Source organism: Myotis lucifugus, unplaced genomic scaffold (assembly GCF_000147115.1).
Source record: "Myotis lucifugus unplaced genomic scaffold, Myoluc2.0 scaffold_40, whole genome shotgun sequence".
NCBI lineage: Eukaryota > Metazoa > Chordata > Mammalia > Chiroptera > Vespertilionidae > Myotis > Myotis lucifugus.
Genome location: NW_005871088.1, coordinates 2,076,274 through 2,090,102, shown reverse-complemented (window position 1 = coordinate 2,090,102; position 13,829 = coordinate 2,076,274). Strand labels below are relative to the sequence as shown.

Here is a 13,829-nt window from a genome sequence, read left to right as displayed (position 1 = left end):
CATTTACAGGTTCATAACCTAGATACCTTCTGTGAAGGAAAATGACAAGTAGATGTTTAGAAAGCTTAACAAGTACATTCATTGCATTAATTAACTGAATAGGTTATGTTAAATGCAACTATGATACTTTGTATCTCTTTACATCCTTGCATCCTCTTCTCTGCCAAAGTGGGAACTGAAGGTTTGATCAGATTAGATTTTTCCAAGTTCTCTATTCTATTTACACCCTTGTGCCTCAGCTTATTAAGCTTAAGTAACATCTGTATTATGTGTGAAATACACAAAGTATAATATAAAATATACTAGAGCTCTGACCGGTTTGGCTTAGTGGATAGAGCATCGGCCTGCGGACTGAAGGGTCCCAGGTTCGATTCCGGTCAAGGGCATGTACCTTGGTTGTGGGCACATCCCAAGTGGGGAGTGTGCAGGAGGCAGCTGAATCGATGTTTCTCTCTCATCGATGTTTCTGGCTCTCTATCCCTCTCCTTCTCCCTTCCTCTCTGTAAAAAAATCAATAAAATATATTTAAAAAATAAAATAAAATAAAATATACTAGAGGCCTGGTACACAAAATTCAAACATGGGGGGGGGTCCCTTAGCCCAGCCTGTGCCCTCTCGCAGTCCAGGACCCCTTGGGGGATGTCCACCCACCGGCTTAGACCCAATGCCCAATCCTCCTGGGAATCGGGCGGCAGTCAGACATCCCTCTCGCAGTCTGGGGCTCTCACAGTCTGGGACCCCTCGCTCCTTACCCCCTGCCTGCAGTGGAGGCAGGAGAGGCTCGCACCACTGCCACTGCGCTCACCAGCCATGAGCCTGGCTTCTGGCTGAGCGGAGCTCCCCCTGTGGAAGTGCATCGACCACCAGAGGGCAGCTTCTGCATCGAGCGTCTATTCGCTAGTGGTCAATGTGCATCATAATGACCGGTTGTTCCACCATTTGGTCGACTTGCATTTAGGGTTTTATTATATAGGATTATATAGGATAATGGATGTGTATTCATGAATTATCATCTATGGATCAGAAATGCAGAACAGCTTAGCAAATTAATGCTTTATATAACTGCACATATTTTCATAAAGTGGATGATTATATTCTTCTTCTTTAAAAATATACTTTTATTGATTTCAGAGAAAGGGAGAGAGAGAGTGAGAGAGAGATAAACATCAATGATGAGAGAGTAACATTGATAGGTTGCCTCCTACACAACCCCCTACTAGGGATTGAGCCCACAACCCAGGCATATGCCCTGACTGGGAATTGAACAGTGACCTCCTGGTTCATAGGTTATGCTCAACCACTTAGCCACACCAGCATGACTTCTTTCTCTTCCTGCTGATATTGCTGCCTCTCTGTGTGTGCCTTATTGTGAAAGATTACTCTTTAAGTAGTTTAGGGAACTTTCCCTGCCTTTGCACTATATCCTACTATGCTCCATCTGTGTTAAGTGCACAAATATCCGAGAATACAATGTGAAACACATTCACAATTTATCCAGTTCCTAAGGCTGTGAATGATACAAGGGGTTTCTTTAAGAGCTTGGCAAATTAATTCATACAAAGTGGATATATTTTCTTAAATTCATGTTTGGTATTTTTCCAACTATCTATGTTCCTTGAATTTTTTCTAGTCTCCTGTATTCTTTTAATCCTCATCTTTCAGAGTTCTCTTTGTGTCTCTTTCAATCTCTTATTTTCTGCTTTGTCTTTACTTAACCTTTGCTACATGTGTAAAGACACAATATACTAGTATACAATGACCATAATATACTTATTCTAATGAATGGTCAAATTTCTAAGAAAGATGGAAAAATAAGATCATATACCCAAATCCTCCTGTTAGAAAATTAATTGCAAAATTTTTCCAAATGTGGGAAAATGGAATCAGTGTTGAAATAGGGAATGGTATGAACAATTAGCCACAGATTTTGAGGACTTTTATTCATTTATTTAACACATGTTTGAATCTGCAGCAAAAAGCAGGAGCCCTCTGGTTAGAATTACTTCATACCTCATACCAAGGACTGACAGCATTCAGAGAGAAAGAAACTCATACAAAATAGAACTTCCATAGATTATAGGTCTTTCCCTATTATCTATGGTTCAGCTGCCTATTAATATGTTGTACCCCATAAATATACATTGAGTAGCCTATTCAGAATTCATAAAGGAATATCTATAATTTATAGTGACATAAAGACAATATACATATGTGATGTAATAATATGTATGTGGTACCTAAATCAAAGGGTATCCAAGGGTGTACAGCAAAGTCTCCCTCTCATAGCTGCCCTAAACCACCCATCTCATTTCTCCCTCCTTTAACTACAATTAACAGTTTCTTGTGGATATTTCTAGAAATAATAACCCTATACAAACATATATCCCTATATAACTTCAGTGTTCTGTGCTCTGCATTTTTTTCACTCAACAGTATATCCTGCAGATATTTGCAATGAACAGTAACATCAAGGACTTCATCATTACAGCTGCAGAGTATTGAATTGTGCAAATGTATTTTAATATACTAAATTACCTTTTTACTTATGTACTTTGTATCATGCTTTTAAACTAATTTGAGATGTAGTCTAATTATATCTGCAATGACTCTATTTTTAATAAGGTCACATTCTGAGATACTGGGGTCAGAACTTCAACATATGAGGGGACATAATTCAACCCGTGACACATGCATTGCCAAGATTGAAGGAAAATTGGCATGCCCATACACTGATAATGGGAGTGTGAATTGCTTAACCTTTTAGAATGGCAATTTGTACATATGTATTAACTTTTCAAAAATGTGTCTACTTTCTGAAATAGCAGTCTTGATATTCTGTCTCTATCCTAGGCAGATAATAACACAGGAATAAAATGATATATGGAAAAAAGGTCTACACAGGGTTGATTATAGCATTAAATCACATAAAGTAATAGTAGATAATTGGCTAAATTGAGTATGATTCACATATGAGGTCATTAAAATGAAAATATTATTTTACTGAATTTAACAATGAAATGCTATACTTCTCAGTGATAGCAACACTTATCACATCATTGTCAAGAATACTGTGACATTGAAGGAAAGCTTTTTAATTCTCTTTTTAAATTTTAAAGTAATTAAAACAGATAATAATAATATATGTCCAGTCTAATTATTAAAATACTGCTATTTATAACTAACAAGAAATAACAAGTATTAGTGAGAATGTGGAGAAAAGGAAACCCTTCTTCATTGTTGGTGGGAAAATAAATCGGTGCAGCCACTATGTAAAACAATATGGGAGTTCCCCACAAAATTAGAAATAGAATGACCACATGATGCAGCAATCCTACTTCTGGATATTTAGTCAAAGAAAACAAAAACACTAACTCGAAAAAATATATGCACTCCTAAGTTCACTGAAGCATTATTTACAAAAGCCAAGATATGGAAGCAACCTAAGTGTCTATGGATAGACGAATGGTGAAGAAGATGTGGTACATATACACAATGGAATGTTATTCAGCCATAAACAGAAGAAAATATTGGCATTTTTGACAACATGGATGGACATTGAGGGCATTATACTAAGTAAAATAAATTATACAACGAAAGACAAATATTGCGTAATCTCACTTATATGTGGAATCTAAAACAAAACACAATCCAAAAAAAACAAGCTCACAGATACAAAGATTAGTTCTTGCAAGAGATAGGGGTGTTTGTGGGTGGGGTAGGGGTGGGGGTAACAATTACTAGTATGTGGTACAGATTATAAAAAGTCTTGTTAAATAAAGTAAATACCTGTACTAGAGCGGATTATATCTGTCCCAACAACATGGCCCAGAAGGTCATATTGATTCAGGCGAGAGCCGTCCTGTGCTACTTCCACAGATTTGTTCTTCCCAAGAGTCCAAGAATAAACCACTTCAGCTTTTGTATAGGCATCTAAGGCATAAAAGGGTCAAGAAGGAGAAGTTGAAGGGAAAGAAAAATGGTTATTTTTGATACTAAACTTGCATGAGTTTAAAATACAACTTACATCCCAAAAGAGTTCTGGGTAGGTGTTCTCTCTTCAACTGAAGTACATGTATCCATCAATCTAATAAACAATCATTGTATAACCACTATTGTTTATGCTGAGAACACAGAAATGAACCTAAAGTGGTCTTTTCCTTCAATGACCCACAGTCTTTTGCACTGCCAATAAATTGTTAATTTTTTCCTTCTCTTGGAGTGTAAAGAGTGGGGATAAAGGTAGGAATAGATAAAATATTATCTAATGCAGTTGTCATAAATTGAGATGCTTATAGGAGATAGAGAGGTACCTTAAATTAGTAAATTAGGCTAGTTGTGAGAAAAATTAACTGCCCCAAAATGTAACAAATTTTCTTTAATTAATTATAGGGTGACCATATTAGATAAAGTTAAAAAAAATCATACTGAAAAAAAAAACTACACAGAGGAAACCAAGATGGCAGCAGAGGTAAACACCGGAAATTGCTGCCTCCCACAACCACTTCAAAAATACAACTAAAAGACAAAACAGACATCATCAAGAACTACAGGAAGGCTGGCTGAGTGGAAATTCTACAACTAGAAGGAAAGAGAAAAGCACACTGAGACTCAGAGGAGGTGCGGAAGTAAAGTGCAGAGGTACGGAGGCGCACGTGGAAAGGGCTGGCAACTAAGGACACGGTTTTTTGTTGTTGTTTTTTCAATCAGGAGGGAGCCTCAAGCTCCCGACTGCTCTGAATTCCAGTTCTGGGCAAGTCTCTGGGGACCCAGACTCATACGGGGAGAAACTGGACTGTCTGGCATCGGTAGGAACTCGAGGGCGGCTTTCTCTCAGAGGTGCTTGCAGCGATTACCAGGACACTGAGATGCGGGGCCTCTTAGGGTAGGACTGAGGATCTGCCATAGCTGTTTGCTCTGCCCTGTTGATTCCCTGAGACCCCGCCCCACCCAAGCTGTGTGCAGAGGCTTTTGCATATAAAAGGCCTGGCCTTTGCAATCTGAAAATTACCTAACAAACTGCAGCTGGGTCAGAGAGACCCAGAACTTCCAAAAGAAGGCCCAAGGTCCCGTGGCAGCTTGCATTGCTTCACAGCTGGGCCTCATCTGGGCACCTCCAAACCCCAAATAAAGAAGAGGAATCTGAAGATCTCTCCATAGCTCCTGCTGGGTAGCCTCAGGCAGAGGCTAAATTAGCATCTCCTTAGAGATCCAAGAGCCAGTGTACCCAGTGATCAGAGTGGGACCATCCAGATTACAACTCCTCAGATCCATAAGGGACACACTCAGGGGGCAGACTCAGTGAGCAACAAAGCCCCACTGAAGCAAGTCTGGCCCCAGAAGGATGTCTCCAGCACAGAAGTTCTCCCACTGTAGACACAGCTGATTCTCACAGCCAATTGGCCTGGAGGTCAATTCCTCCCAGTGATACCTACAACAATCAAGGCTTAACTACAACAAGACTGTGCACAAAGCCCTCAAGGGGGTGCACCAAGAGTGCCCACCCCAGGTAATTGGGGAGGCTGAGCCACTGGGCCCTATAGGACACCTAGCACAGAAAGCCACTCTATCAATACAGGGAAGCATAAAAAATGTGGAGACAAAGAAACAGGTCACAAATGACAAAAATGGAGGAAAGCAAACTACTGGATATAGAGTTCAAAACCAAAATTACAAGATTTTTCAAGAATTTTCTAGAAACCGCCGATAAATTTAGTAAAACCCTCAATAAGTCTATTGAGACTGCTGATAAATTTAGTGAGACCCTCAAGAAATCTAGTAAGACCCTCGTGGATATGAAAAAGGACCAACTAGAACTTAAGCATACACTGACTGAAATAAAGAGTATTATACAGAGTTCCAACAGCAGACTAGAGGATCGCAAGAATCAAGTCAAAGATATGAAATACGAAGAAGCAAAAGACACCCAACCGGAAAAACAAAAAGAAAATAGAATCAAAAAATATGAAGATAGTGTAAGGAGCCTCTGGGACAACTTCAAGCGTACCAACATCCGAATTATGGGGGTGTCAAAAGAAGAGAGACAGCAAGATATTGAAAACCTATTTGAAGAAATAATGACAGAAAACTTCCCCTACCTGGTGAAAGAAAGAGACTTACAAGTCCAGGAAGCGAAGAGAACCCCAAACAAAAGGAATCCAAAGAGGACCACACCAAGACACATCATAATTAAATGCCAAGAGCAAAAGACAAAGAGAGAATCTTAAAAGCAGCAAGAGAAAAAAAGTCAGTTACCTACAAGGGAGTACCCATATGACTGTTAGCTGATTTCTCAACAGAAACTATACAGGCCAGAAGGGAGTGGCAAGAAATATTCAAAGTGATGAATAGCAAGAACCTACAACCAAGATTACTTTATCCAGCAAAGCTATCATTCAGAATTGAAGGTCAGATAAAGAGCTTCACAGATAAGAAAAAGCTAAAGGAGTTCATCACCACCAAAACAGTATTATATGAAATGTTGAAAGGTATCCTTTAAGAAGAGGAAGAAGAATTAAAAGGTAAGGATACAAATTATGAACAACAAATACACATCTATCAACAAGTGAATCTAAAAATCAAGTGAATAAATAATCTGATGTACAGAATAAACTGAAGAATATAATAGAATCAGGGGCATAGAAAAGGAGTGGACTGACTATTCTCGGGGGGGGAGGGGTGTGGGGGGTGTGGGAAGAGACTGGACAAAAATCGTACACCTATGGATGAGGACAGTGGGGGGGGGGTAAGGGCAGAGGGTGGGGTGGGAACTGGGTGGAGGGGAGCTATGGGGGGGAAAAGAGGAACAACTGTAATAATCTGAACAATAAAGATTTAATTTTAAAAAATCATACTAGGGCTATTTTAAGTCTTAAAGATATGAAAATTTTCAAATGACATAGTAATAATTAATAATTACTATTTTTTATTGCTTAAAGTATTACAAAGAGTATTACATATGTCTCCTCCCCCCCCCCCGCCCTTGACAATCCCCCGGTATTCTGATTTGAAAAACACAAACCTGCCATCTTTTTTCTGCACCAGGGTGTTAATGATAGGTCTTGCATTTAGAATTCCAATGGCAAGTAAAGAATTTAGTACAGATTAGTTTTAACAGGGGTGTGGGTAAGGGAAATGAGTTGGGAATGAAGGGAGAGACATGTTTTCTTTCTAGACATGGATTAACTCTTTGCACAGTGGATTTTATATTTCGGATGAGCATCTTGTCCTAACTCCAGCACCTGGGCACATAAAGGGAAGTTGACCTCCATACTGTTCACCCATTTCATCCAAGTTTTGGGCTGGTGTTATGTCCATTTAAATGTTTTACTACAAAACAAATAATTCCTAGTGAATTTACCAATGAACAAATATAAACTCTGTGTCCATACAAAACCTTGCAACTTGGATATAAATTTCATAACAGTCTAACAGTAACCTTTACACAGACCAATTGTGATCTGCTTATAGTACACTTCTTAGGACTTCATCAGTATACTCAAGTAAACCATTTCCTGATATTTTTTGTAATGGGCAACATGCCAAAAAGTTCTTCATTCACATCAAAATTCTCATTGAAATCATGAAAAATTATACATAACTCTATGGTATTTTTATATATGTGCTCTCATAAACTACAAAAGAAAATACCACAAGAAATCTAATTTTTCCACATAGTATGCCCTATTTGGTCTCAGTAATTTCTTCAAAACACTGACAGAAATACTTCTAGTTCAACATACAATTTCTGCTGTGATTAATAGATATTTTTATAAATCTAGCATTTATAAAATACTACAGGCCCGGTGCTCAAAATTCATGCACAGGGGGGTGTCCCTCAACCCAGCCTGCACACTCTCCAATCTGGGACCCCTCGGGGAATGTCCCACTGCTGGTTTAGGCCTGATCCCTCTCACAATCCAGGACTGCTGGCTCCTAACCACTCACCTGCATGCCTGCCTGATTGCCCCTAACTGCTTCTAACTGCCTGCCTGATCGCCCCCTAACCACTCCCTTGCTGGCCTTGTCACCCCCAACTGCCCTGCCCGGCTGGCCTGATCACCACCAATTGCCTTCCTCTACCAACCTGATGGCCCCCAACTGCCCTCTCCTGTCAGCCTGGTCACCTCCAACTGCCCTCCCCTGCCAGCCTGGTCGCCCTCAATTGCCCTCCCCTGCAGGCCTGGTCCCCCTAAGTGCCCTCCCTTGCCAGCCCGGTCACCCCTAACTACCCTCCCCTGCCCGCCTGGTCACGCCTAACTGCCCTCCCCTGCAGGCCTGGTCCCCCCAAACTGCCCTCCCCTGCAGACCTGGTTGCCCCCAACTGACCTCCCCTGCTGGTCTAGTTGCCCCTAAGTGCCCTCCCCTGCTGGCCTGATCCACCCACAACTGCCCTCCCCTGCTGGCCATCTTGTGGCTGTGGGCGCCACCATCTTTGAGGGTGGGGAAGCCAATTAGCATATTCCTTCTTTATTAAATAGGATTTGTGACAGTGTGAGGGTCAATTACCCATCTTTGTGACAGTGTGAGGGTCAATTAGCATATTCCCTCTTTATTAAATAGGATTTTAATGCCTAGGAAGGTTTGTTGCTTGATGCTTAACTGCATTTCCCAGTAGCAACACTTAGTGTATGCATTCAAACACAAAACTTATTGGACTTTCAGGTTTAATAAACAAATAAGCAATAAATACATTTTAAAAAATCCGGAATTTTATGTGACATTCCCCAAATTTCAAATCTTGACAAATAATTTCAAAAGTTATAAACACTGTATATATCAAGTAAATCACATCTGCAAACCACCAATGTACAACCTCTGGTCTAGAGACTCTCCTATAGATGGCTATGGTCTTCTGTGATTCATCCTTGGAAACAAAGCATCTGCTGCTTGCTATGGGGTATTGAGGGCTCCCACCTGGAATTGTAGATCTTCAAATTAGTGTCATCAAGAAGAAATGGAAATCTTCTCAGGACTCTTCCCATAACCTTACCCAAATCTATTCTAAGACTATTAAGTGAGGACTATACCAGGGTTATTAGTGAAATGTGATTTCATGTCTTCTAATTTTCCTCAGTGCCTTCCATCTTTAGTATATGTTTTGGGTTCCACTACTCAAGAGAATCATCTATGTATGTCTTTTTTTTTAATATATTTTATTGATTTTTTTACAGAGAGGAAGGGAGAGAGATAGAGAGTTAGAAACATCGATGAGAGAGAAACATCGATCAGCTGCCTCCTGCACACTCCCTACTGGGAATGTGCCCGCAACCCAGGTACATGCCCTTGACCGGAATCAAACCTGGGACCCTTCAGTCCGCAGGCCGACGCTCTATCCACTGAGCCAAACCGGTTTCGGCCTATGTATGTCTTCTTATCTTTGCTGTGTAGGTGGTTGTAACTCCCTATGTTTAAAGAACAATGCAATGTTCTTCCCCATATACCCAAGAGTTTGAAAATATAAAAACTAAAATAGGTTTTTTGAGGGAAAGGGTAGAATATAAAATATATTTTCTACCACTAAGAAAGAAAAGGAATTTCTTGCTGGGTCTCTTAAGCTGAGTACCTTGAGCATTAAGTACCTGAATATTAGCTCCAAACTCCAAACATTTCCTAGTATAGATTTGACAATAAATTGTGCAGCTACCAGTACCTAAGAAATTTCAATGGGCTCAGAGGGGCAACTTGTTTCATACAAAAATCAATGGATTAATTTTTGTGGAAAAATATATGGTAACAGAGGAATTATGGAGGAAAAATATTTTCTTCTCATATGGTGGAGGTCAAAGAAGGAAAGGCATAAAATAATAGTGGAAGAGAATAGAGAGAGAAATAAATTTTAAAAAATTGAAAACTACTTGATTGTCTGTTCATAGTCTGACCCTGTATTGGTAAACAAAGATTAATAAAGCATAGTAACTACCATCAGGGTGCCCACAATCTATTGGGAGAGACAGAGAGCTTACAATGGTCATAGTACAAGCCTGTACATGAAAACTATGCACACTAGTGGAACAAAAACAAGTATTAAATGAAACCAGAGGATGGCGCTATTGGTTCTGCTCCAAGTGCAATATTAAATAAGCCAGTCAGAGAAAGATAAATATCACATGATCTCACTCATTTGTGGAATATAATGAACAACATAAACTGATGAACAAAAACAGATCCAGAGACAGAGAAGCATCGATCAGACCACCAAACCTCAGAGGGAAGGTAGGGGAGGGTGGGGGTAAGGGGGAGAGATCAACCAAAGGACTTGTATGCATGCATATAAGCGTAACCAATGGACACAGACAACAGGGGGGTGAGGGCATGAGTGGGTGGTGGAGGGCAATGGGGGGATAAGGACACATTATGTAACACCTTATTCAATACAAATTTTTTTTTAAAATAAAGAACAATTCACAAAGTAGCCTTGGCTCTGGCTGGTGTTGCTCAATGGTTACAGTGTCAGCCTGCACACTGTAGGGTGCAGGTGCTATTCCCGGTCAAGGGCATGTACCTATTGCAGGTTCGATCTGGCCATGGCCAGGGGTCTTTGCAGGAGACAATCAATTGATGTGAGATCTCTCTCTCTCTCTCTCTCTCTCTCTCTCTCCTCTCTCTTTTCCTCCCTCTCTCCCACTCTCTCTAAAAATCAATGAAAAATACTTAGAAGATGAGGCCACCTTTTATACGTGAAAGGATATTCCTAGCAAAAGAACAACACAGAAAAAGCAAAAAGCCTATAAAAATATGGAGTATTAGGGAATTCATGGCATCCCTGGACTTAGAGGCTAGAGAAAAGCTAATGTCATATTATGCCATATCCTAATTGCCCACACTAAGAAAGAAAGATTTTAGTCCATAGGCTGTAAGTTATTGTGGACCTAACCAAAGTATAAAGATGATATATCCAGATTTATGCTTTGGAAGGCTCCCTCTAGCTGCAGTATGGATTACTAGTTGGAAAAAGTGAAACTGTAGCCAAGACAACAGTCAGAAGGTCATCACAATGTTTGGAATGAGTAACCCTTAGGGCATAATATATAGTAGTAGACAGTGGGTTGAATTGAGTGGGACAAAAAGGAGATTTCAAAGGTAAAACAGATTATAACTGATGGTTAAGGAAAGAGGACGTTTAAGGAAATAATCTAGATGGTCCTGTATTTATAGCTTTTGCCAGTAGGCGGATAATAATGGAATTCATTCACCACCAGGGAACAGAACTCTTTCCCTTCAGGCTTTCTCTTTCTTCTCTCCTTCCTCCATGCCCCTTTGGATTCCTTTAGTGCCTCAGCTTTCCTCCCATAGAGTCTTACCTCTTCTTCTCAGTTCTAATCTTTGTATTTTCATGGAGGAGCAAAGGTAGAGTCGGGGGAGGTGAATACTGCAGAAAGGATATCTACCAAACTATAGAAACTACTGCATTCCCAGAATGGTCCCCTCAATATATATTGTATGGACTATGACAGTGATGGCGAACCTTTTGAGCTCGGCGTGTCAGCATTTTGAAAAACCCTAACTTAACTCTGGTGCCATGTCACATATAGAAATTTTTTTACATTCACAACCATAGTAAAACAAAGATTTATATTTTTGATATTTATTTTATATATTTAAATACCATTTAACAAAGAAAAATCAACCAAAAAATGAGTTCGCGTGTCACCTCTGACATGCGTGTCATAGGTTTGCCATCACTGGACTATGATGACACAAGCATGTCATTGCTTTTGTTGTTTTGCCAAATGTCTCCTATTACTTGAGCCTTGGTATGTGTCAGGCTCTAGGAAAATGGGAAGTAAAAAACAATCCTGCCACAATAGCACCAATAAAAAAGCATTTTCTTTGAACTCATATTGTCAGAGTTTGCTTGTTTGCTTGCTTATTTGATTCAGCCAATCACTCTTTCAACAAATATTAAGACCTTATTTTACCTAGTTAAGGTTCGTAAGTCATAAGACATTTGAGGTCACATCCCTTCATTGAACTTATATTCTACTGGGGAAAGACAGAAAATAAATAAAGAAAGAAAATGTCATACAGTAATACGTTCTGTGAAAAAAAATGGGACAGTTTATGGGGTAGGGAGGGGTTTCATTAAGCACAGTGATCAGAGAAGACCTCTTTGAGGAAGTAGCTTTTAAGCTGAAACATGGAAAAGGAAAAAGACTCAGAGTTTGATGGAGAACATTTCAGGTAAAAACAATAAAGCAGCAAGTGCAAAGGTTTCTAAGTGAGAAAGTTCCTGCTGAGTTGTAGGAATGGGCAGAAGGTCAATGTAAAGGAGAGAGACAGATATGAGATGAGGTTGAAGAGATAAATGACAACTAAAACCAAGACAGGGAACACAAAAGAAGGTTTTATAGAAAAAATAATCCATTTAATTTAGGCATATTTAGTAAAAATACAAGGGTTTTATGAACCTAACAACTAATGCCTAAGGTTGGCATACATATGAAACCAAATGGAAACAGACACTGTATAGGTTTATAACTAGTCTAATAAAAGAGAAACATGCAAATTGGTGTCACTCTGCTATGCCCACAAGCCAATCAGGATGAGCATGCAAATTAACCTAACAAAGATGGCGGTTAATTTGCATATGCAGGCGCAGAGCAAAGACTGAAGATTACTGAAGACTGAAGACGACTGAAGACTAAAGAGGCTTGCCTTCTCTGCGGTCGGAGTGGAGAAGCCTCCAGGCTTGGCTGGGTCCTCAGTACTGGAGGAAAATCAGTGCTGGCAGCCAAGGGAAGAAAGGCCTATTTCACGAATCTCTTCATGCAATGGGCCTCTAGTACATTTATAATCCTCAGGACTTTAAATTATCCAAAGTGACATGACAATGCTATAGGCACTAGTTACTGGCAACACAGAACAAATTTTTGTATCTCAAGTATGGAGTATATATTTTTTGCTTCTATTAAGATGATCATGTGTGTTTTGTCCTTTATTCTGTTAATATGGTGTATATCCTTCACTGATTTTGGGGAAAAGTTTTCAGTTAGCAATAATTACACCTCGGATAAAGCTCATTGGCTAAAATACTGCCACTGTGCAGAGCTATATTCACTGATTTGGGATGTTAAGGCCAGTTTATATTCTTGGGATAAATTCCACTTAAAGATAGTGTATAAGTTGCTTGGTTCAGTTTGCTAGGATTTTGTTGAAGAGCTTGTGTCTCTATTCATAAGGGATATTTGTCTGTGGTTTTCTTGTGGACTTTGGTTTTAGTATCTGAGTAATACTGACCTGGTTGAATGAGTTAAGAAAGGTTATTTCCTCTTATATAGTTTGCAAAACTTTGTGAAGACTTAGCATTAATTCTTCTTCAAATGTTTGATAGAATTCAATGGTGAAGCCATATGGGCCTGGGCTTTTCTTTGTGGGAAGTTATTAAGTTACTAATTTAGGTATTTTAAAATTTTAGTAGCTTGTGTGTTTCCATGAATTTTTCCATTTCTTCTGGACTATTTAATTTGTTAGTGCTCAGAGTATTTCAGTATAATCCTGTTTATTTATGTAAGGCAATAGTCATGTCACCTTTTCATGATTTCAGTAATTTGATCCTTCTTTCTCTTTTTTTCCTTGGTCTGTCTAGCTAAAGGTTTGTCAGTTTTTTAAATGTTTTCAAAGAACTTTTATACTCTTTAATGTTTTTTCTATGCTCTATTTCATTCAATTTCACTCCAATATTTATTATCTTCTTCCGTGTTATTTTGGGTTTGGCTTGTTCTTCCTTTTCTACTTTGTTAAGGTCAGGTTTTTGATTTTAGATTTTACTTCTTTTTAATATACTTTACAATAATAAATTTCTCTCTAAACACTGCTTTAAACTGATGCAT

General features: G+C 39.2%; 1 protein-coding gene and 1 pseudogene across 1 annotated transcript in view; both read right to left on the bottom strand.

Moving 5' to 3' along the window:
• Positions 1 to 13,829, bottom strand: part of GABRA3 (gamma-aminobutyric acid type A receptor alpha3 subunit) — a 205,189-nt gene that overhangs the window by 53,941 nt on the left and 137,419 nt on the right. Inside the window, exon 7 of the mRNA XM_023753038.1 lies at positions 3,787 to 3,930. Within this exon, the coding sequence (XP_023608806.1) occupies positions 3,787 to 3,930 (144 nt within the window). The remainder of the gene's footprint in view (positions 1 to 3,786; positions 3,931 to 13,829) is intronic.
• On the bottom strand, positions 12,862 to 13,049 carry LOC111825803 (annotated as a pseudogene).